Raw genomic sequence first — 24,488 nt, forward strand, 5'->3', positions numbered from 1 at the left:
AAGGTCATGAGTTCAAATCCCCTTCACCCAGCACCCATAAGAAAATTGGGAACATGAGCTGGGTGTGGGAGTGTGTGCCTTTAATACCTACAAAAGGGAGGCAGAGGAATGAGGACTGACCCAAGTTTGAGACTAGCCTGATCTGTATAGTGAGTTCCAGGACAGCTAGACTATGTAGGGAGATCCTGTTTCAAAAACAACAACAAAAAACTTTGTAGGGGGGGAAAGCTTTATAATCCTAGTACTAGGGAAACAGTGACAAGAGGGTTCTGTGGCTGGCCAGCTAGACTGGCCTAATTGGTTAGGGTCCAGGATCAGTGACACCCTTGAAAAGTAAGGTAGAGAGCAACTGAGGAAGCCATTCAACACTGACCCTCGGCTTCTGCATGCACACATACAAACAAAACACCTAGGTTTTTATTCTAAAATGAACTTATTCATTCTGATAAATAAGAAAATTAAAATTAATTATAAGACAAACAGAAACAAGTATAATCTCATTAAACATTCACTGACAGAGTTACTGACACTCATTCAATTAGTCTAAGTTTAAATATATTCAATGTGAATAGAACAGAAATAAACCAATTTGGTTTATAAACTTCACTGGTTACAGAGGGAAATCAAAATGGTAACATTAACGTATGTTATGCCTGAAAGGAAAGCGCATAAATGAAGTGCTCCCTATGCAAGCATGAAGTCCTGAGTTTAATCCTAGAACCACTTAAAAGCTGAGATTGTGGTGTACATTTGCAATCCCAGCCCTGGGGAGGTAAAGACAGGCAGAAACCCAGGGCTTCCTGGCTAGCCCTATAAGCCTACTTTTTGAACCCTGGGCCTTTAAAAATGGTGTGTGAAATTTGGGGGTTGGGTTAGAGAGTTGACTCATTGGCTAAGCACATACGGTTCTTGCAAAGAACCTGATTTAAGTTCTAAAACACTCACGCAAGGCTGTTTACAACAGCCCATAACTCCAGCCTCAGGGAGATCCGATACCTCTGGATTCTGGAGGATATATGTACTTATGTGACCATACCCCCTTCCCCTCCCCGCACAGGCACATACACATAATTAAAAATAATAAATCTTCAAACAATCAAACAGGCAAAGCAAAACTAGGGTGGAGTTTATAGGTAAAAGTGCTTGCTACAGAAGCCTAAAACCAGAGTCCCATTCTCACCTTTAATGACAGGAGAGAATAAGCTCTCAAATAAGTGTCCTCTGACTTCTGCATGCATGTTATGTATACACTGATGATTAAAAAACAAACAAAAGCTCACAAAAGACTAGCTGGTGACCTGGAAATGGCATTCATTATAGACCTTTAACCTCTACACTCATGTACACACACAAACACACACAAACACACACACACACACACACACACACACACACACACACACACACACACACACACACACTCCAAAGGCTGTTGCTGGGTGTGGTGGTGCATGCCCTGAATCTCAGCAATTAGGAGGTAAAAGCAAAAGGATCTGCACGTACAAGGAGAGCCCAGTCTACATAGCAAGTTCTAGGATAGCCAGGGCTACATAAGGAACCTGATTTTCAAAACCCAAAAAAATAAACAAAGCAAAAATTAATTAGTATCATCAATATGTCCACCAAGTTCTAAAATAGAAAAGTACAGAAAATTAGGGAGATGACACTAAAAACATAAGCAAAGACTAAGTAAGGTACTCAGGGCAGTAGAGCTCACAAAGAGGTACAGCAGCACACGCCTGTCATCCCAGCACTGGGGAGGCAGAATCTCTGAGTTCCAGACCAGGCTAGTCTACAGAGTGAGTTCTGTAATAGCCAGGGCTAAGCAGAGAAACCCTGTCTAAAAAAATAAAAATTAATTGAAAGAAGGAAGGAAGGAAGGACAGAAGGACAGAAGGAAGAAAGGAGAGAGATGGAACAGAGCAAAGTACTAGGTTAGAAGGCAAATCAAAAAATTCTAATAGATCATAAAGTCATGAAGTCAGGCAAGAACAGTGGCAGGCGGTACATTTCTGCAAGAGGCTGAACAGGACCAACGGTGGCCCAAGCATATGGGAATGCCACAAACAGCTGGAATAAAAACAATAAACAGTAGGTCTTGCAGCTCAAAGTGCAGTACAATCATCATAAATGACCCTTCCTCTGTAGAACAACAGTTTAGCTCCAGCACCTCATGGTCTACTGCTGAGAAATCAAACTCGGGGTCTTTATCTGTACTTCTACTCCAAGTTACTGAATATGACCTTTGAGGGCAGGCTGCAGCTCAGTCTGGTACAGCATGAGCATTGTATACACAATGTCCTCAGTTTGATCTCCAGCATGACAAAAAGGTGAAAGTAAGGGTGCAGATAAAAATTAAAACAAGGGGCTAGAGAGCTGACTCAGCAGTTAAGAGCACTGGCTGCTCTTCCATAGGTCCTGAGTTCAATTCCCAGCAACCACATGGTGGCTCACAACCATCTATAATGGGATCCAATGACCACTTCTGATGTGTGTAAAAATCAGAGACAGCATACTTAAATATATGATTTAAATAAATCTTAAAAAATTTAAGAATTCAAAGATTACCTGTGGCAGCATTCTTTTGTTGGAACTTGGTTAAATACATATTCATTCCTTTCTTAAAGTCCTAAAAAAATACAATTTTAAATAAAAGTGAGTCAAATCTCAGAATTTATAGCAGATACACACATTAATCAAAAGTAAATGTATTCAATTACTAAAATATCAGATATGCTGAAAAGCATGAATCCTTTTGAAGCCCATTAAGTTTTACCTAAGAGTAAAACTGTCTCCTACTTTTGCTCTCTCAGTGTGGTGCCTTATGTATTTATCTTGATAGTGTGGTGTTTTGAGAATGGTTCCCATGGGCTCCAGTTTTTGGAATCTTGATTCTCAGTGGGTAGACCTGCTGGGGAAGGATTAGCTCTGGCTTTTGGAGGAGGTATGTTACTAAGGGCAGACTTTTAGTTTTCAAAAGACTCTTGTAATTCCCCTTTGGCTCTCTGTGCCTGGTGGCTGTGTCTCAAGAGAGCTCTTAGCCAGTAGTGGTTGTGTTCTTATTCCCAACAATCGCCTAACACCCAGCACTTGAGGCAGGCCAGTGTCCGAATTCAAGGACAGTCTGGGCTACAAAGTGAGTTTCAGGACAGCTAGGGCTACACAGAGAATCCCTGTCTTAAAAACAAAAACACAGGAGAGAAAGCTCTTAGCTCCTGCCCACTACATGCTCCTCAGGAATGGTGATGGTCCCTAGCCCTCTGCAACTGTAAATCCCATTAAAACCTCTATCCTAGAAGTTGTCTTGGTCATGGTGTTTTGCCACATCAACAGAAAATGAATACAGACAGGATGTGGCCGTGACTGGCCTAAAATTCTCTGTGTAGATGTCCAACTGCCAAAGTTGTGTAGCACCTTCCTCCACTTTGTTTCCCTCTCTTGAGACGGGTGTTTCTGCACAGGCCCGGCTGTCCTGGAACTCACTCTATATGCCAGGCTGGCCTCAAAGAGACCTGCCTACTTTCGCCCCCCAAGCACTAGGATTAAAGGCCTGAGCTACCAGCACCCAGCTAGATTCCCACTCTTACCACATGCATACTAACTTGTGTATCATTCTTCTAGGAACCCTTAATAAGCAATATAAAAAAGGTCAATAGGGCTGGAGAGATGGCTCAGCGGTTGGGAGCACCCGACTGCTCTTCCAGAGGTCATGAGTTCAATTCCCAGCAACCACATGGTGGCTCACAACCATCTGTAAAGAGATCTGATGCCCTCTTCTGGTGTATCTGAGGACAGCTACAGTGTACTTGTATATAATAAATAAATAAATCTTTTAAAAAAAAAAAAAAAAAAAAGGTCAATAAACAAAAAATCAGATCAAAATTTTATTCCTTCTTTAAAACTGTGATTTCACAATACAGGATTGGAATTATTATGATTTTTATTATTTACCTTATCGCCAATGTAGTCATGTAGCATTCGGATTACAGATGCACCTTTGCTGTATGATATAGCATCAAATATCTCATCAACCTCAGATGGATGGCCCACACTGACCTGGCAGACAGTGTGATTCAGGGTTATGACAGGAAGCAGACAGCCTGTAATACTGAATTACATAAAAAGCTTTCTAGGAAAACCCTTCTAACTCTTCTTTTAACTAACTCATAAAAGTATGATAATCCTCAAAATAATACATATCCTCTTAATTCCCTGCTATTATTACAGCCTAGGTCCTCTTTTTTTTTTTTTTTTTTTTTTTTGGTTCTTTTTTTCGGAGCTGGGGACCGAACCCAGGGCCTTGCGCTTCCTAGGTAAGCGCTCTACCACTGAGCTAAATCCCCAGCCCCTAGGTCCTCTCTTTTGATCATGCCATTAATGCTCCATTTATTCTTAAATGTGTCTGGGGAAATATTAAGATGGAAAAATTTGATTTTTTCCACTAATATTTAATTTTACACACACACACACACACACACACACACACACACACACACAGTTGAATAACCCTTTCATAGGCAGCAAATATCAGATATCCTGCAAATCAGATATCTAAATTGCAATTAATAACAGTAGCAAGATTACAATTACAAAGTAGCAACGAAATGTTAGGATTGGGGGTCAGCACAACAGGAGAAGCCAAATTAAAAGGTGGCAGCAGTAGGAAGGCTGAGAGCAATGGCTAAACAGGGCAGAACTATAACTCCAGCTCTTTGATGCAAAATTTATAAACCACAAGAGCCACCCAGATATGGTGGCTTACGTCTAGCTCTCAGGAGACAAAAAGAGAAATTAACACCCATGACTTTAAGGCCAGCCAAATCTACACAGTAAGTTTTAGGCTAGCTGCAGTCACATAACAAAGTTCTATCTCGAAAAACAAACTAACAAAATGATAACAACAAAAGAAACTTCGAGATGGCTTAGTAGGTAAAAGAGCTGCAACTAAAGCCTGACAACGTAAGTTTGATCCCCAAAACTTATAGTAGAATGAGAGAAAGAGACTCTCAAAAGTTCTCTGGTATCAACACAGATTGGGGTAAGGGCTCTCACCCACAGACAAAAATAATAAGTAAAACAGAGCCAGAAATGATGGTGCACACCTTTAATCTTGGGGGGTGGGGTGGGGGTGGCAGAAACAGGCTGCTGAGTTGGGGGCCAGCCTGGTCTACAGAGCAACAACAGTCAAGACTACACAGAGAAACCCTATCTCAACACCCCCCCCCTTAAAAAATAAGCAAAACAAAATTTAAAACGCCCTATCAATAAAAAACAAAGTTTAAAAACAACAAAAAAAGCTGCCAGAGATAAGGACAAAGAGCAGACAGCCACAGAGGGTAACGGGACAGTGACCTTGTCTACTGCACAGCTGCTGCTGGACTAGTTACAGTATTGCTCAGTAGACTGGTTGGTTTCCTCCTATTGGTCAACAAAAATACCCATAGTTCCCACCTCTACAAAAAATTCTTTATATTCCCCACCTTAAAGAGAAATATCACTTAGAATTTAGCCTAAGAGTTTTGGGCATGAGCTAAAAACCAATCAATCAATCAATCAATCACACAAAGGAAATCACCCATGCAGCTTTTTTTTTCTTTTTTTCTTTTTTTGCATTTCAGAATCTTAAACATCCTGAGACATAACAAGTTACTTATTTCACTGAAATGGTTGCAAGGTATAGCTCACTTCAATAGGATGGCTGTTATCTAAGGCATCGAGTTCCTGGGCACGGGTATAATCTGCAGAAACAAACTGAGTCCAGATATCATACTCTGGGAAGCAGTGGTCTACACAAAGGTACTCAATCCAGGATGCAAAGCCTTCGTTCAACCAGAGATGAGTCCACCATTCCTAAAAGAGTAAAGGTAGAAGCGAGTGAGGGACACATAGGAGCAGTTACTGCATTACTGGGAACGCATGTCTCCCTTCTACTGTACTTGAAAATCTGTAACTTTGTAAAGTAAAATTCAACAGAAACCAGTTATCAATAAACTCATATTTGAGAGAAAAAAAGAGAATAAAAGAAATGCCAACTGGTGACACTATGATCAAGTAACCTCTAGCTGCCAGGGGTAAACAGAGGAAGGCATCTTAAGTGCACAGAAGCACAAACAGGGCGAGCAAGCAGAAAAGATTAGATATAAAAACCTCACAATGTCCGGAGTGAACTATGAGGGTACATTCCTTTGCAAAATTTTATATTTTTTCCCATTTATATAGTTTTATTTCATGTGCACTGGTGTTTTACCTACATGTATGTCTTGTGAGGACGTCAGATCCTCTGGAACTAGAGTTACATACAGTTGTAAGCTGCCCTTTGAGTACTGGGAATTGATCCCTCATTCTCTCCACCAGCAGTGTAAACCGCTGAGCCATCTCTTCGCCCCTACTGGGATATACACTCTCATGATCTGACAACTGAGGAGGATGAGGTAGGCTTAGGGTTAGGTTACAAAGTAAAATCTTATTACCTGGCCATGCCAAAAAAAAAAAAAAAAAAAGAAAAAGAAAAAGGAAAAGAAAAAAAGGTCAGGCATGGGCTGGGGATTTAGCTCAGTGGTAGAGCGCTTACCTAGGAAGCGCAAGGCCCTGGGTTCGGTCCCCAGCTCCAAAAAAAAGAACCAAAAAAAAAAAAAAAAAAAAAAAAAAGGTCAGGCATGGTACCTCACACCTTAGTGCCAATACTTAGCAGAGACAGGTGGTCTCTACAAATTTTGGGCCACCAGTTCTACATAGCAAGTTCCAGGGTCAGCCAGAGCTACAGGGTTCAAAAAAAAAAAAAAAAAAAAGAAAGAAAGAAAGAAAGAAAGAAAGAAAAAAGAAATAAGGACGAGGAGAAGAAAGAAAAACATTTAAAAAATGTTGAGTCTCAGTCTCCTTTCCTTTCTGTCCAGCAAGAAAACATTTATTTTTTAAATTTATTTATGTATTTATGTCCCAAATGCTGGCCCCCTCACAAGAAAAAGATTTCTGAGTTTATTGCAAAAGGCATCAGGCTGGAAAGTGACCATTTTCAGTCAAGAATTTCTCTTAAAACCCAAACGAAACCACAGATCTCAGGGCCAAGTGAGAAAGGTGAGAATCCTTCACACAATGACTGGGGCAAACAGTGACTTGGGTCTCTATTTCTAATTAAACAGACACAGCACAGCCCCAAGGACCACATGAATTTAACAGGACGATCACTCACAGCAGGAAGGAGCTCAAGAACAAATGACATTGATGCATTCATGAAACAGAACATTCACGTCTGAAAATGCACAGTGAGTTGAATAGTGGTGAGGTACAGAAATTAACAGCCTGGTCTAGAAACAGTAAACCTCCTTATTCCATTGGTACAGAGGTAACACTATTAAATATGTGACATCTATGTGGGTTTGACACAGAAACTAATAAAGAATTTTCTGTATAATGAAAAAAAAAGGTGACATGAAAAAAATTTAAAACCTATCTTTAGAACACATCAGTCTAATTTTCATTGATGTTGATTAAACCTCTTAGTAAAGTATGTAAAATATGTAAAATACGGATCTAAAGGTCAGAGAATTCTTTGTTGAATAGTAAAAAGGGCTGTTCATCTAAGTATCAATTAGGTGTTAATAAGCCCCACTAAGATGAGCTAGTTCAAAGTTACTGAACACTAGCCCTTTGGAATTTTAGTCTATGAAACAACTGGCATCTAATAAAGACAATTACGTAAGGGCAAAAGGTTGTTTTAAAACAGTAAGTGTGTATTTCCTCTGCTAAAATTTACTGCTAGTAATAAACAATTTTTTCTCAAGGTTGAGCACAAAAAATTGGTAGGACTTACTATATACCAAGAAAATACCAAATCAGGAATTGTAGCACAGGACTCCAATCCTACACCCTGGGAAGCAGAGAGGGAAGGATCTCTGTGAGTTCAAGGCCAGGCTGGTTGGTCTATAAAGGACCCTAGGACAGCCAGGACTACACAGAAAGCCTGTCTCAAAACAAAACAGAAACAGGTGAGGTGATGGCGCACACCTTTAATCCCAGTGCTTGGGAGGCAGAGGTTGACGATCTCTGAGTTTCAGGCCAGCCTGGTCCACAGACCAAGTTCCAAGACAGTTCAAAAAGTCAAAAACACAAAACAACAAAAACCTCCAAAACCGGAGGGAAAATAGAAATTTTTACACACATTAGAATGCAGGCATTAAGTCATATAGTTCCAAAGAAAATTTAAAAACATTGGGGTTGGAGTTAGAAGCACTGAATGCTCTTCCAGAGTACCAGGGTTCAAAATTCCCAGAACCCACACAGCAGCTCCAAGATCTGACAGCCTCACACAGACTACAGCCAGGCAAAACACCAATGCACATAAAATAAAAATAAGTTATTTTTTAAAAGCTACCTAATCTATAAGAAAAATTTTAAGCATACAAAGAAAAGTGGAAGAGCTTATTTTAACAGACTGACTTTCTTTAAAAATGTTCTTAGCTAGGTCATAGTTGAAACACACCTCACATTTTTGCTCATTTCTAGTACACATGGACTTAACCAATATCTAAGTCAGGTTCACTTCTTTGGCAGCCCATGGTGCTGTCAAGGAATCTGGCCAAGTCCAGTCTCCAGTTCTTTCAGGGCACAGGTAAGTCTAATTCATTTATTAAACTCTGTATTTCAAAACACTAACATAATTGGCTCCCACAGATAGAATTTTATTTACAGTAAAGGTGAAACATCAGGATTAACAGATATAAAATACAGTAACTGAAAACTCCAATTACATAGTTAGAATTTTAGTAGAACTTTATTCTACAGATTTTTTAAAAATTTTATTTCAAACTTCACCTTATTTTATGCAACTACAATAATGACTCACATAACCACTTTTTTGTGTTTATACAGTTCAATTTGTAAACTATGCAAAGATAACTTAAACTAGCTAGCCTGGAATCTCACTGCGGAGTTCAATCCTTTTTTACTATGACAAATTTTTTCTCTCACCCAAATTAGTACCTTAACATTTCCTATTTGCAAATGAATTGTAGTTACAAAACATTTCCTGTTAAATAACTACGGTCTCATCTCTGTTCTCATAAATATCTCTCTTCTCCCTTCCCTTAATTCCTCTAGGTACCTGGGAATCTAAGGACCTGAAACTGGGCAAGTATCTAACCATTGAGGTATCCGCAAAGCCCTGATAAATGCTTTGCAAAGCAGACCTTTTAAAAGAAAATGTTTTTTTTTTTTTTGTTTTTTTTTTGTTTTGTTTTTCAAGACAGGGTTTCTCTGTGGACAGTGTGTCCTGGAACTCACTTTGTACACAAATCTGGCCAGACATCCCCCCTGCCTCTGCCTCCCAAGTATAAGGATTAAAGCACCACCAGTACAGAGCACATAAGAAAATGTTTAATTTTTGGCCTAGCATCATAGCCAAATTTGAAAGAGTGTGGCCAAAATAGTGTGCAGCAGGACACAGATGGATATATTTGAGCACTTAAAAATATTAAATACCATAGTAACAAGATTTCCAAACCATTGATGGGCGAGTTCATGTCCCACAACCAGAGCAACCCACTGGCGTGATGAAGAACACGAGTTTTTTGGATCAATAAGCAATGCCGTCTCCCTGTTTTTAAAAGAATAAATAAAATGGTAAAAGTGTTTCAATAAAAGCATGAAGAAGTGCGGGGCATGCAGGCAATGATCAACTGCTCTACAGTGGCTTCAGCAATGCCGAGTAAACACTTCTCAGCAAGGGTAAGACAGACAGACGGTCAGCAGTCTGACGCCTACTGTGACAGGCTAAGGACAGCAGAGCTTGTCAGTGCGCTGTCTGGCGACTAGGACTGCTAATCAGAAGACAGGAAAAAGCGGCAGCAGAAGTCACCTCAGGTCCCAAAGGGACACTGAGCAGGCTCTACAGATCTGAGCTCATCCAAGGCAACTGAAAGTGGAAGGAGAAATTGTTTACAGACAGACTCAGCTTGAGAACTTATGCAACCCACATGTTTGTACTGTGCTGACAGCCATGTAAAAATCTGCCTAGAAAATACAGAATCGGGGAGGCTCCTCATGTTGGGCAATAGCTATGTAACTCTTGGGAAGAAATCACACTACACACAAGCCAGGAACACAACTAAAAATGCTACAAGTGCTAAATGCTCCCTTTAAAAATACTGTGCCCTCAGACAGTAGCACCAGCGAGGGAGTCCATCGCATGCTTCAAATAGTCATGGAACTCAGGAGAGGCAGAAAAGCATAAAGCAAAAGCCGCTCAACTGTGAATAGAGTGAAGCCCTTATGAAATCAGTGATTTGAAAGAAGGCAGGGTAATGTGTCATTAACATACCTATAAGTAACAAGGCCCCAGTTCTCCATGGCACCTTCATAAAATAAATAAACATTTATTGATATATATGCATACTTTTCCTCAAAAATTACAAAATTCAAATAAAGTCATACAATTCAGCAATAAAATGAAATTTACTTTACCAGCTGCAAAGTCAGCAATAGCAATGAGATCAATTTTAGGTAGAGGATAAGGAACATTGAAGTAGTCTTTATAAAAAGGCAAGGTTTTAGCAGCAACCTATAAAGTACAAAAAACATCCTATGAATACTTTATTGTAAGCCACATAGAAATCCACAAAGGAAACCTGCTTTAGGCCAAACTATCTTAAGCTTCTAGAAACTGATCCCAGGGAACTCTACTTCCTTTGAAGACTAATTGTAACAAATGTTGTCACTGACCTAACTGTAGCCCATGTATAAGCTGGTATGATCAATAACTATATAATTTCATAGTATTCCATAGAAAAACAAATTGTTTTTATATTCTCTCTTTCTCTTTTCTCCAGAGCAAAAGGTTTGAACTCACAACGTCATGCACTGTTAAATACAAACCACTACCTTCACCCCACGTTTGTGTTTTCTGGATCATTATCTGGGGGCTGGAGAGACGGCTCAGCGGTTAAGAGCACTGACTGCTCTTCCAGAGGTCCTAAGTTCAATTCCCAGCAACCACATGGTGGCTCACAACCCTCTGTAATGGGGTCTGATGCCCTTTCTAGTGTGTCTGAAGACAGCTACAGTGCACTTATATATAACAGATCTTAAAAAACAAAACAAAACAATGCTAATGCATCAAGGATGGCATATTCAAAATTCTAGTAAAAGTGAAATGAAAGTATCAAAACAACTTTCCATTAAATCATAAATAACTGTACTAATAATTGATCAGAAATGTAAATTCCCCAACCTGGAGTTATAGACTGTTGGAACAATCCTCTTCAAGGACATTTACCTCTAGTGCAAATTTTCCTTGCTCTGCTTTGCCAACAGGGGTGTAAACACGGACACACACACCATCTTTTGACCTTGTTTCTACAAAGTCATATTCACCCACAACAAATGCCACCAGATATGTAGACATAACAGGTGTGCGAGCAAACTTCACTTCCACTAAGTTTTCATCATCAGGGTATGGTTTCCTGTCAATGACATTCTTAAAGGAAAACAGAAACAGAAAACAAGAAAAATTTAAGGAGATTTTTATTGGTATTTTCGAGTAAATACTATGCAAAAACCTATAGGCATAACTACTTTTTTCCTTTCCTTTTCTTAGAATAATATTTTAATCAAATTTATCAGTGTTTTTTATATTATGAAGGTCTTTGCTCTTAGAAGAAGATTTTCTTTCAGTGGGATCATGGTGGTGCACACCTTTAGTCCCAGCACTCAGAAGACAGAGGCAGAGAGAGAGTTCAAGGCCAGCCTGGTCTACAGAGCGAGTTCCAGGACAGTCACAGCTACACAGAGAAACCCGGTCTCAAAACCAAACAAACAAGTTCTTTTCTTCTTCTTTCCTTTGTTGAAACAAGGTCTTAGTAACGATGTGCACTTTGTTGTTGTAGATCTTGCCGTGAAGACAGGCTAGCCTCTAACTCAGGGATCCACAGGCTGGGATCAAAGGTATGAACCACTTTCCCTGGTTTTTGAGAAAGTTCTTACACTAAGGAATTGGAAGCAAAATGTTAAAACACCATAGAGCTTACTTTAAAAACAAGGTAACTTTTCCAGAATAGTCTACATGACAAACATTGGGACGCTTTGTTTCAGTTTTGTTTTTTGTGATAGGGTCTCACCATACAGCTCTGCCTGCCCTTGAACTCAGAGATCCATTGTCTCTGCCTCCCATGTGCATGCAGAGGCATGCAGCATACGCAGGACTGCATTAGGAGGTTTTAGGTTTCCTTTTTTTTTTTTTAAAAAGTCCTCAATATTTTTCAAGTAAAAGTAAGGAAACAAGACAAAGTAAATTACCAATAAAAGTGATTATGGAATCTTACATCTTAAAGAGTATTAGTGAGTTCTAGATTCCAAATACCGTGTCCCAAAGCTCTGGAAGATGTAAAACTTCACCTTTACCTAGGGAATTCCCAACAGTTTCTCTGTTGAACAGCCCTGGCTTTCCTGGAACTCACTTTGTAGACCACACTGGCCTGGAACTCAGCGATCCACACCACAGACAACACATTCCAGTGGCTTTGTTTCTTTTCTTTTCTGTACAGTAGCTGTTTCTTAAGTAAGACTCTCCTTTCTTCCAAGGAAGCCCTATTTGTATTTAAAAAACAAACCTCAGATTCATTTACACTGTAATGTAAATGAATGTTCCCTGTAGAGTATTGGGTTCCTTTCTAGTAATGTAAAAGAAGAAAGTGGCATTTCAAGGGAATTCTTTCCATTAGTAACTAGGCAAAGCTGGATGTTTTTGTTATTTTTTGGCCTTTGGTAAAGGGTCTTTAACCCAGCTGGTCTGAAACTCATTATGTTGCCCAGAGTGGCCTTGAACTTAGAGCAACCTTTCTGCTCCAGTCTCTCAAGTGCTGGGATTACAGGCATGATTAATTTATGTCCTTCAATTTTACAAAGTAGATAAAATGGCAGCTCATGGACACCATCCTAGCACCTGAGAAGGTGAGGAAGGAAGAGAGATGTTTAAGGCCAGTTTGAGCTACAAAGTGAGTAACAGAACAGCCTTGAATACACTGCATCCTGACTTAAAACCGCACAGTAAGAAACTTGCCAGTATCTCTCTTAGGAGAAGTTCTTCCTCGAGGAGGAAAACCATCAGAATGCAACTGAGGAAAACAGGACTTACTGAAAACAAAGGCTGAAAGACGATGCTTCTGCCTGTAGTAGGCGTTATGCTGGGTGGTTCCATGTATCCTACTTAATCAACAAAGCAGGGTCACCAGAGACTAGTAAAAGTTTATTAGCACATACATACCATATTTGATAAAGCCACTCTATCTTTAGGCACAACCAACGAGATATCAAAAGTTGCTTTGATAGCAGGCTCATCCCAGCAAGGAAAAGCCCTTCGGGCATCAGTAGCCTTAAGGAAAACATAAACACCATTTAATTAACCTCGGAGATTGTTTCATGAAATCATTGCTGTTTTGCTGTCATTCATTAGGCAACTCTATAGTTCTTTATTTCTTTCCTTTTTGTAAAAACTGTGTTGACTATAATGAGTGTTTTCTCTGCGTGTATATTTGTATGCCAAGTTTGTACCTCATACCCTTGGACACCAGAATAGAGCATCAGATCCCATGGACCTAAAATTACAGTTGATTTTGAGTAGCCATGTGAGTGCTGGGAACTGAACCTGAGTTCTCTTGAAGATTAGCCTGTGTTCTTAACCTCTGAGCTCCCTCTCCACCTCCTTCCTTCCTTTTATTTTTTGTCAAGATTGAGACTCAGAACCCAGGGCCCCATGTGTAACAGGCAAGGCCTCATCTACTGATCTCTATCCACAGGCTTCCAGTATTTACTTTCTGTTCTTCTAGGTAATGAGCTCAGTGCTGGCTACGGTAAACATAATGCTGCTACCACTGTTACCTTAGCAATGATTTGTCAACTATCCTGCTGCAGATCACGACAAAAATGAGAATTATTTGTAATTATATTTTTGCTTTTATTAAAATATTTTAACATTTCAGATTTAATATGAACAGCTTTCCTAACACAGCAGACACAATCCAAAGCACAGACCATTTAATGCCATGCTGTAAGGATTCAAATTAGGGAAAATATGAGAGAAAGTGCCTCTGGTTTTTATTTTAAATTAACAATAAACAATACAATAATAAAAACATGTTGGGTAATATAATAAATAAGTAAAAATATTCCCAATCTCTGATGCACTCTGTCCTTTATCTAGAATGAGAATAAATACAGATGCTTTGGAAATGTGAAACAGGCTGTTTACTTACTGGCCTGTCTATATGCTACACATCGAACTCACTATCTGACCTACTTAGAGAGACAGCATTCTTTAAAATTAAAATGGGACTAGGGAGATAGCTTAGTCAGGAAGTGCATACTAAGCAAGTAGGATGAATTATGTTTGATCTTTAATTCGACTGCGGTAGTATTTATAATCGCAGTCCTGGGGAAACAGAGATAAGAAGGATTAGGGCTCCTTGGCTAGCTAGTCTAGCCTAATTAAAACTTTTTCTTGGTTGTTTTTTGAGACACAGTTTCACTCTGTGCCACCCAAGTCCTAATTGAAACTTTTTTTTTTTTTTTTAAAAAGGTAGGCTGGTGAGATAGCACTTAACAGCACTGCCTGCTCTTCCAAAGGAAAGAAGGAAAGAAGGAAGAAGGAAGGAAGGAAGGAAAGAAGGAAGGAAGGAAGGAAAGAAGGAAAAACAGAAAAAGAAAAGTAGGGGCTGGAGAAATGGCTCAGTGGTTAAGAGCACTGGCAGCCCTTCCAAAGGACCCAGCACCCACACGGTAGCCCACAACCATTCATATAACTAGAGCCCAGGGGATCCAATCCCCTCTTGTGGCCTCCGCAGGCACTGTATACATGCAGCACACAGATATACAAACAGGCAAAACACCCACACATATAAATCAATTAAATAAAAAAACAAAACACACCTGCTTGCTCTCCATGCTAACCTTTAAAAAAGACTGACTCTGGGTGAGGAACAGACACTGCTTTCAGTTGTGTGCCAATAGTAAGCCCACCAGGCTCTAGTGGATAGCTCCACCCACGGCCACACAGTCAGTCCTGGCCCAAACTAGAGAGAGCTATAGAAATGGCACAGAGGTTAAGCACATGTATTGCTGCTCTTGCAGAAGACCTGATTCAGTCTCCAGCACCCATGCATTACCACTTCCTTTAACTCCAGAGGAACCAACACCTGACCTCTGTGGGCACCTGAATCTGCACACGCACAAGCACTCATGTGCGCATGCATGTAAACATAAAAAACAAGTTTAAAATCATATACATATACAAAATCTGAGTCACCAAATAAAACAAAAAGGCAACAATGTGAGAAAGATATCTGGGTTGTGTGTGGAAGGGAGATAAAAGAGAGAGAAATATGCTGTGTGTGTGTGAGTGAGTGTGTGTGTATGTGTGTGTGTGCGCGCGCGCACGTGCGCACGCGCATGCGTAACTGTCAAAGAACAAATTTCATAATATTTTAAAAACACAGGGTTGGGGATTTAGCTCAGTGGTAGAGTGCTTGCCTAGCAAGCGCAAGGCCCTGGGTTCGGTCCCCAGCTCCGAGAAAAAAGAAAAAAAAAAAACAAAAACAAAACACAACAAAACCAGTTGGACACTGTGGCATACACCTTGGGACATCACAGCACTCGGGAGGCAGAGGCAAGTCCATCTCTGTGAGTCTCAGATCAGCCTGGTTTCATATCATGAGTTTCAGGACAGCCAAAGTTACATAGAGAGATCATATCTCAAAAAACCCCAAAGGTGTAAGGTTTTTGGTAAGTAGGAAAGAAAGCAAAATCAAAGACAATCTGAAGCCAGTGCAGTAGCCAGCATCTAGCCCCATGCCTTGAAAGATTAAGGAAATCAAAGACTTTCTGTTCATAGCCCAGTGGGAGGACGCCAAACCCACCAAGATCAAGAACAAGGATTATGTGGAGTTCAAGGTTTGCTGCAGCAGGTACCTTTCTTTACAGCCTGGTCATCACAGATAAGTAGAAGGCAGCAACGATTAAACAAGCCCTGCCCTCTGGTTTGCAGTGAAGGAGTTGAAATGAACCAGATTAGTGCATTTGACTATTTAAAAACACCCTGAAAAGTCAATTTAAAAAGAAAAAAAGTGGAGATGTACTGTAGGTAAGATTGCAGGATAATTGCAAAGAAACGTGCACATATAAATGTAGATGTATATTTTGGTTCTGGTTTCTTTTTGGTAGGGTAGCACTGTGCAGCCCTGGAAGCTCGCAGATTCACTATGTGGCCTAAAACAAGAACAAGAGCAAATCTGATACTAAATTTCCTTACCTTGGTCTGTACATAGACATGAATATACGAGCACTCTCCAACCTATAGCCCTCATTCCCTCCTGTTCTTCCTGAAAGTCTCTTCTCACGATTACTAAGTGTATGTGTACACGGATGCAGGTTTGAGCAAATGCCCTCAGAGAAAGGACAGAGTGTCAGAACCTCTGTAGCTAGAGTTGTTTATTCAGCTGCTCAACGTGGGTGCTAGAAATCACCAAACTCTCTAAGAGCAGAATAGTCTGTCAAACAGTTACCCACATCTCCCCAGCCCTACTTATCTTCTTTATATTGGTAGAAATAATCCTGATATAAAATACAAATTCCAGGGGCTGGAGAGATGGCTCAGTGGTTAAGAGCACTGACTGCTCTTCCAGAGGTCCTGAGTTCAATTCCCAGCAACCACATGGTGGCTCACAACCATCTGTAATGGGATCTGATGCCCTCTTCTGGTGTGTCTGAAGACAGCGACAGTGTGTTCATATAAAATAAATAAATAAATCTTTAAAAAAAAAAATACAAATTCCAGGGCCAGGTGTGGTGGCACACTCCTTTAATGCCAGCCCTCAGAAGACAGAGGCAAGTAGATCTCTGAGTTTGAGGACAGTCTGGGCTATAAAGCTTGTTCTAGGACAGCCAGGGCAATCTAGACCTGTGTTGAAAAAAAATAAAAGAAAATAAAATGCCAAGAATAGCATTAGTGACAGCCATACATACCTCAAACTGTGTTACAGCAGCATAGCGCACCTCGCCGGCGGGGGTGGTATATCTACTTCTGTAGAAACCTTTCATTTTGTCGTTCAGTTCTCCAACAAAATCTATCTTTAAGGTTCCTGTACCTGTGATTGAAGATGAATACAGATCTTTTTATTGACATTTTAATAACATAGGTACCAAAATATGCCCTCAAGACTTATATTCAATAAGCTATTACAAATGTTCAAAGCATTCGTTTCCTTTCTCAAATACTCCTTTCGGCACTGGAGAGACTACTCTTCTGACTGATATGAATGGCAAACTAATCCTAAGTTTTATCTAGGGGGACTGCTTAGAAAGTAATTTCACTAACTCTCAAATTACCACAATATATGAAGAATAGGAAAGAAAACATTAAATGTCCGTGTTTCTGTGCATGGGACTTCTAAAAATGTTTATGAATAGTTTATAAAGTTGAAAGAATTGTCCCCTTTTGTACAAGAGAAAATCAAGGGAAAAAATGTTAAGTGAAAGTCCTTAAACTAGTAAGCAGCAAGAACACTTTCACCTACAACTTGTTCTCGGTCAATTACATCACGTCTTTAGCCTTTTTAAGATAACGTTAGCACACAAAATGTAGCCAATTACTCTACCACTAAGGACAATATTTGTTTGATCTAGATAGAACAATGATTGCATATTCTTGTAAGGAATTATAGGGAAGAGCAATTATATTTGATCAACTAAGATAGAAGGCTCACTCAATCATCTGAGTGTGAGCACTAGAGAGAAGTTACTAAGCTAAGCACAAACGTAACCTAAATACGCACCCTATTGTTTTAAAAGCAAAACCAGTTTTGCCCATATGTGTGACTTTTTGCTTAAAAAAAAAAAAAAGTAGTACTATTTTTAGTAACAGAATGAAGACAATTCTATATCTAGTATTCAGCAGCTGAACTCAGATGCATGGCAAAATAGTCCACTGTACGTCCTACAGATCAAGTCACAACACATAAAGTACTTGGAAAAAATGTTGACTTTGGACTTGATCTGTCCGTGTGTTTACTTATAACAAGATCTAGAGTGTGTGAGTCTAAAGACAGGAGGAAAATGATTAGCCAATCAGACCAGACTATCATATCCTGATATTTCAAACTGTCAATGAAATGCTAAAAGTAATGATGTCTGACATTGATTCAATGTTGATTTTTTTTCTCCTTTGACATTAAATTTTTCTATGGCCTTAAAGTCAAATTTCATGCCTGACACTGAATTAGCTCTTCGGAAAGGTTCAAAGTCACACAAGTAGAAGTCTATATAACAGGCTTCTACTTAAAAACACGTGTGTCTGCCGTGTGGCTAAACTTATTTTCTCATGTGTCACTAAGTGATTCTGACAGTTAAGACAGAATTTTAGACTCCTTTAGCAAAGTAAGCACTAAAATAGTGTTGCATAAATAATCATGCTGCGAACAACACTGATGGTTTAACTAAAGCTCATCTGAATAGTTTTAAAACCAGACATCTGGTCTGTGATATCTCAAGGGACATTGAATATTTTCTGGTGTGTGTGTGTGCTAAGATGAACCCAGGGCATCATGAATAATGCTAAAAAGGTTCTCTGCCACTGAGCCATATCCCAAACTCCAGGGACTACTTTTTCTTTTAACAAGAATTACAGATTAGTAGGACAATAAGTAACAATATAGTTATGAGACTCTATAAGAATTATTAAAGATGGACACAAAGAATTAATAACTAATGCAAAAATGTAAGAAAATAACTAAGTGTTTTACTCTCTATTTTCTAGAGGAATTTACTGCTTTTTAAAGCAGATAATGTATTTACATTATTAAGGCTTTGCGAAGAAAACACAATAATTTTTAAAATTATTGGTGAAACTGGCAGCATGCTTTCCCTGTCACGGTGTTTTCTATTCTAACTCATATTCATAGTAAGTCTACTTTCAATTTCTCCTATTCGTAACAAAAGTGGACTTAAAACTCATAACTAAATAAGAAAGGCTGCTTACACTTTTACTTGGTTTTAAATCTCCAAGGCCATCAAACCATAACAAGATACTGACAGTGACCACTTCCAAAGAGTGGTTTACTAAACAAAATACAAAGTATTGGAAAGGATAATTACCTGAAATTCAAACAAAACACAAGTTAAAGATTTTTTAAAATCATTATTAAATTAGTTTCACATTACACAATACTAATCACAAAACATTACTATTAATGGAATTTTAAGGTGACTAGACAAAAAAGGACTTTTTGGCAAATTTCATTTATCAAATATCATGATGAACCAACAGGCAGTTGATCTTTAATTTTACACCTATTCATAAGGAACTACATTGTTTCCTCAATTAGATACTTAATATCAATAACCAACCTACTTATATTTGGATGGTAAACCTTTTAAAACATAAAGCCAGTTTAGCGGCTCACACCTTTAATCCCAGCACTAGGCAGATCTCTCTGAGTTTGAGGCCAGCCTGTCTCCATGGTTGAGACTTCTAGGTCAGCAAGAGCTGTAAATGAGACCTTCTCTCCAAAAACAACAAGAACAAAGAGCAAAGCAAGAAACAAACTATAAAATAATGATTAAAATTAAACAACTAAGATAATCACAACATCTATCAAAAACATAAATGTTGAAAGTTTAGGAAATTATAACTGCAAAACCTACATATCTTGAAGTAATTTAATAAGCTTACTAAAAGCTATAAAACTAAAAATCAATTTCTATAAAAGGAAAATGCTATAAACAATGTGTTTCTGTTCTTAAGCTTTCACCCCTTACAATGATTATGGGATATTAATCACTATTTCAGAATGATGCCAGTATCAGAGATGCTTTACTTGGCTGATAACTGGTACACTGTTAAGTTTGAAGAGACAAACACAAAGGCTACTGAAGACGTACGTCCTAAGATTATGTTCATTCAGAATTTACTCCATCTTCACTCAAGACCAGTTCTATGAACTGATAAAAATCAGAGTAGAGAACTTTTTCTTCAGATTTAGTTGTTTGTTTGTTTTTTTCTTTTTTGTTTTGTTTTTTTTTTTCGGAGCTGGGCCTGCAAGCGCTGTACCACTGAGCTAAATCCCCAACCCCCAAATTTAGTTGTTTTTATCTCTTCCAAATTCACAGATGTGAGGCAAGGCCTTTATTTAAAACAAAAATGACTGACTGATCCTGAAATCTTTGGTATAATATGGAAGTCAAGATTTTCCAATAAACATTATCACAGATATTCATAATTTAAAAATTAAAATTGTGTTGTTACTATTAGTGGGTAGAGACCTTCTAAATAGGGTGTTTTATTTTTATTGGAGTTTTTTTCTTTCTCTTTTAAATGGGGTCAGTTTTCTCCTTCTACCTCTACATAGGTTCTAGGGATTGGATTCAGGTCACCAGGTTTCTATGGCTAATGCCATTTACTCACTGGGGTATCATGTTGGCCCAATATTCATAATTTAATACAGTCACACTTGTGGGATTTACTATAGCTGGGAAGATGATCAGTAGTTAAGAGCACTGGCCACTCATCGAGAACTCAAGCTTGGCTCCCTGAAGTCACACGAGGTTCACAAGCACCTGTCCCTCCAGCACCAGCTTTCTGATCTCTATAGGCTCTACACACACATCACAGAGACACACACAAACGTCAAATACATTTTTTTAAAAAAAGAATTGTTCTATTAACTTAAAAAAAAACAAAAATTAAATTAGGTATTATATGTTTAAACTCAATTTCCAATAAAATATGAAGCAGATAAAAAACACTATTCTAATTTATAGTATATTACATATATGTAATTTCTCTGGTATTATTTGAAATGGCTTTTAACATTTATTAAAAATGATGCAGCCTAACCTAGTGGTGGTAGCTCATATGCCTTTATTCCAGCATTCGGGAGGCAGAAGAAAGCAGATCTTTGTGAGTTCAATCAAGGTCAGCCTGGTCTGCAGAGTGAGTTCCAGGGCAGCCAGGGCTACACAGAGAAACCTTGTCTCAGGAATAAAAGAATAATATAGTATGGAGCTAGAGAGATGGCTCGGCATTAAGAGTACAGGCTCCTCTTCAAAAGGGCTGGGATTTGAGTCCCAGCACTCACACGGCAGCTCACAACTGTGTGTAACTCCAGTTACAGAAGATCCGAGCCTTCTGGCCTCTTCAGGCACCAGGCACAGAAAATCATAAAGAGAAAACACCCATATACATAACATTATTTTTAAAAAAGTTTCAGGATATATAAATGACTACAAAACTATGGCAGTCTCTAGAGGCATAAGAAACTGGTCACTCTTGAGGGGCAAACTGAGGAGGACAAGGCAAGATTTCATCAGACAGCATATGAATCTTAAAACTAAGCAAGACTGTATCAAAGTAAATAAATCAGGGCTTTGGGGTGTGAAAATGTGGCTCAGTGATGAAGGCATGTGTCCAACATGTGTAAGTTTTATGTTCAACTCCAAGTTGTTGGGGATAGGGACTCAATTCTGGGCTAAGGTTGGGCATATTGGCCACAAATTTAATCCCAGGACTCAGGAGGGAGAGGCACGGGGATATATGTGTTTGAGGCCAACATGGTGTGCTATTTACCATGTTCTAGCCCAGCCAGAGCTACATAGACTCTGCCTCACACAAAAGAAAACAATAAAGCAAACATACAACAAACTTGAGCAGGAGAAAATAGCATACCCCAGAACCCCAGCATTTGAAGGCAGAGACAAGTTCAAAACCTGCCTGGCTTACATATCAAGTTGGAGTCCCACGTATGATGCCCTGGGTTCAGTCCCTAATACTGTGAACAAAGAAGCAAACCAAAAAGCATGGTTGTGTAGCAGAGACACAGGCTTGTTTGCTCTGTCTAGTTCTGAACTGTTGTATTATGTATATGCTGCCCAGGATAGGCTGATCCTCACGGCACAACAATATAACTGGCTGGTAAGCTTCAGAGCCATCCTCCCATCTCGGTCCATCCATCTGCCTTTTTTTTCCCTCGGAGCTGTGGACCGAACCCAGGGCCTTAAGCGCTCTACCACTGAGCTAAATCCCCAACCCCCCATCTGCCTTTTTATCCGAGTTCTGTGGCTCCAACTTGGAATATTAGGACTGTGTGGAAGCAACCTGATCATCTCCTTAGCCCCTGTTTTAATATTTATGACCCTTCATTTTTACTCAACTGTTCTTACACTGTGTGTGTGTGTGTGTGTGTGTGTGTGTGTGTGTGTGTGTGTGTGTGTGTATGTATGTAGAAAAATCTTTCTGCCAAGTGGTCTTGGAGACCAAACTCAGGTTGTCAGGATTTCCCCCCCCACCCCCCGCCCCGGAGCTGAGGACTGAACCCAGGGCCTTAAGCGCTCTACCATTTTTTTTTTAATATTTTATTTAATGCACGCTAGTGTTCTGCTTGCTTGTACACTGCCTGGAACTGGAGTTGCTAGACAGTCATACAAGTGCTGGGAATTGAACCTGAGTCCTTTGGAAGAACACCCAGTGTTCCTAGCCACTGAGCCATGTCTCCAGCCCTTGTCAGGCTTCTTGTACATAGCAAACCTTTGTTTTCTTACACTTCTTTTCTTCTTCCCTGTTAGTGGCAATGGGGACTAAACCCAAATCCTTGGGCAGGACAGAAAGTTTGAACACTAGCTACATCCACATCCTTTTTGTTTACTTGTGCTTGATGTTAAGTTGGTGAATTTTCGGTCTTTTTAACTAAATATGCTGCTTGTATAGTGTTTTACTTATATCCCATGTTTTCATATATGGCAAATTTCTTTTCCAGTTCTAAATGTTTTATTTGCTTTTGCCGCTTATTTTAGATGGAATCTTACTAGATTAACCAACCTGGTCTTAAACTCCCTGGCTCAAATAATTATCTCATTCCAACATCTTAAATAGCCAGGATTACAAATCCATGCCATAGGGATTGGGGATTTAGCTCAGTGGTAGAGCGCTTGCCTAGCAAGCCCAAGGCCCTGGGTTCGGTCCCCAGCTCCGGGGAAAAAAAAGAAAAAAAAAAAAAAAAAAAAAGAAAAAACAAACAAATCCATGCCATTATGTCTGGCCGTTTCTAACTGTTTTCTTCCCGGCTGATTTTCAGTACTGGGGCTATACTATGCCTTACACATTCTGAAAAGTATTCTGCCAACTTAACTTTCCTAACAAGTTTTGACTCAATTATTTTAAATATGTGAAAAAGAAATTTTTGTGCTATTTTTGGGGAGAGAGGTTGTTGTTGTTATTGGTTTTGTGTGTGTGTTTTGTTGTTGTTTTTGAAACATGGTTTCTCTATGTTGGCCTCCAACTCAGAGATCCCCCTGCCTCTGCCTCCTGAGTACTGGGATTAAAGCTGTGCACAATGCCAAGCTGTGGTATTGATTTCTAACGTCACAGTAGCAACAGAGAATATAGTCCCCGAATGAGGGCTGGGGTGATGGCTCAGTGGTTAGTATCACTGGCAGCTCTTCCAAGTGACCCAGTTTTGATTTCCAGCCCTCACATGGCACACAACCACCTGCAAATCCAGTTCCAGGGAATCGGTCTATCTCTTCTGGCTTCCACTGGCAGCAGGCACATATTTAGTGCTCAGACATACATGTAGACAAAACACTCATACACATAAAATTACTTGTTTTGATTTTGTTGTTTTGAACAAGATCTCTATGTAGTCCTGGCTATCCAGGAGCTCACTATGTCGGCCACAATGACGTCAAACTCAAACAGGTCCTACTACCTTTGCTGTTCACCCCCTCAACACCCAGTGCTGGGATTTAAGGCCTGTGCCATCAAGGCCTAGCCTAAAATTACTCTAGTTTTATCAACTAACAGTTCGTAGTTTTAAACTGATACAATAGCCCCAGGCTTATCTATAAACCTAGCCAGTGTGCCCTTAACTCTCCAAAAGCACCCAGCAGCCAATGGTTTTAACTCTCATTTCTAAACACTTGCTTATATAACTGTATTCACCTTTTAAAATGTTCATTTACGTACATAGATATTTCTCTTGCCTGTGTATATGTATATTCCATGTGTGCCTGGTGCCCCTGAAAGCCATAAAGAACATATGATACCCTAGAACTGGAATTACAGACAGCTATACTCTCACACAAATTCATGGTTTGACTAAATACAGAATTCCAAGTTGAAAATTAGAGTCACCTAGTATTTTAAACAATCATTTATTATAGTTTCCATTGTTCCTAAGGAAAGTCTAGTAGAGGGTAGGGATGCTTGTCTATCATGTACAAAGCCTTAAGTCTGACTCCAAGCACCCTATCAGAGCTGCCTGCTGGCCTGTAACCCCAGCACTTGAGATGGAGGAGGCAGGAGGAACAGAAGTCTAAGGCTACCCTTGGTCAGAGTGTTTGAGGCCAATCGGGGCTACATGACACCTTGTTTCAAAAAATAAAACAAGTCTAGTGCTAATCTGATTCCTAAACTTTGACGGCATGTGCCAGCCTCCATCCCATCCCAACAGAAA

General features: G+C 39.4%; 1 protein-coding gene across 3 annotated transcripts in view; it reads right to left on the bottom strand.

The window, feature by feature from the left end:
* Npepps (aminopeptidase puromycin sensitive) overlaps positions 1-24,488 on the bottom strand; it is an 82,382-nt gene that overhangs the window by 26,628 nt on the left and 31,266 nt on the right. For 2 of the 3 annotated variants that reach the window (XM_087573806.1, NM_080395.1), the window contains 9 exons: positions 17,008-17,129; positions 13,256-13,363; positions 11,270-11,470; positions 10,459-10,555; positions 10,316-10,349; positions 9,478-9,592; positions 5,686-5,850; positions 3,952-4,056; positions 2,569-2,629 (listed from right to left, as the gene is read on the bottom strand). In XM_087573806.1, the coding sequence (XP_087429932.1) occupies positions 2,569-2,629; positions 3,952-4,056; positions 5,686-5,850; positions 9,478-9,592; positions 10,316-10,349; positions 10,459-10,555; positions 11,270-11,470; positions 13,256-13,363; positions 17,008-17,082 (961 nt within the window). In that variant the 5' untranslated portion in view covers positions 17,083-17,129. Of the gene's footprint in view, positions 1-2,568; positions 2,630-3,951; positions 4,057-5,685; positions 5,851-9,477; positions 9,593-10,315; positions 10,350-10,458; positions 10,556-11,269; positions 11,471-13,255; positions 13,364-17,007; positions 17,130-19,018; positions 19,078-24,488 lie in introns of those variants that run through there. The other variant, XM_087573807.1, reaches the window with a different exon arrangement.

The sequence above is a fragment of the Rattus norvegicus genome, chromosome 10, assembly GCF_021556685.1.
Source record: "Rattus norvegicus strain SHRSP/BbbUtx chromosome 10, alternate assembly SHRSP_T2T, whole genome shotgun sequence".
Classification (NCBI taxonomy): Eukaryota; Metazoa; Chordata; class Mammalia; order Rodentia; family Muridae; genus Rattus; species Rattus norvegicus.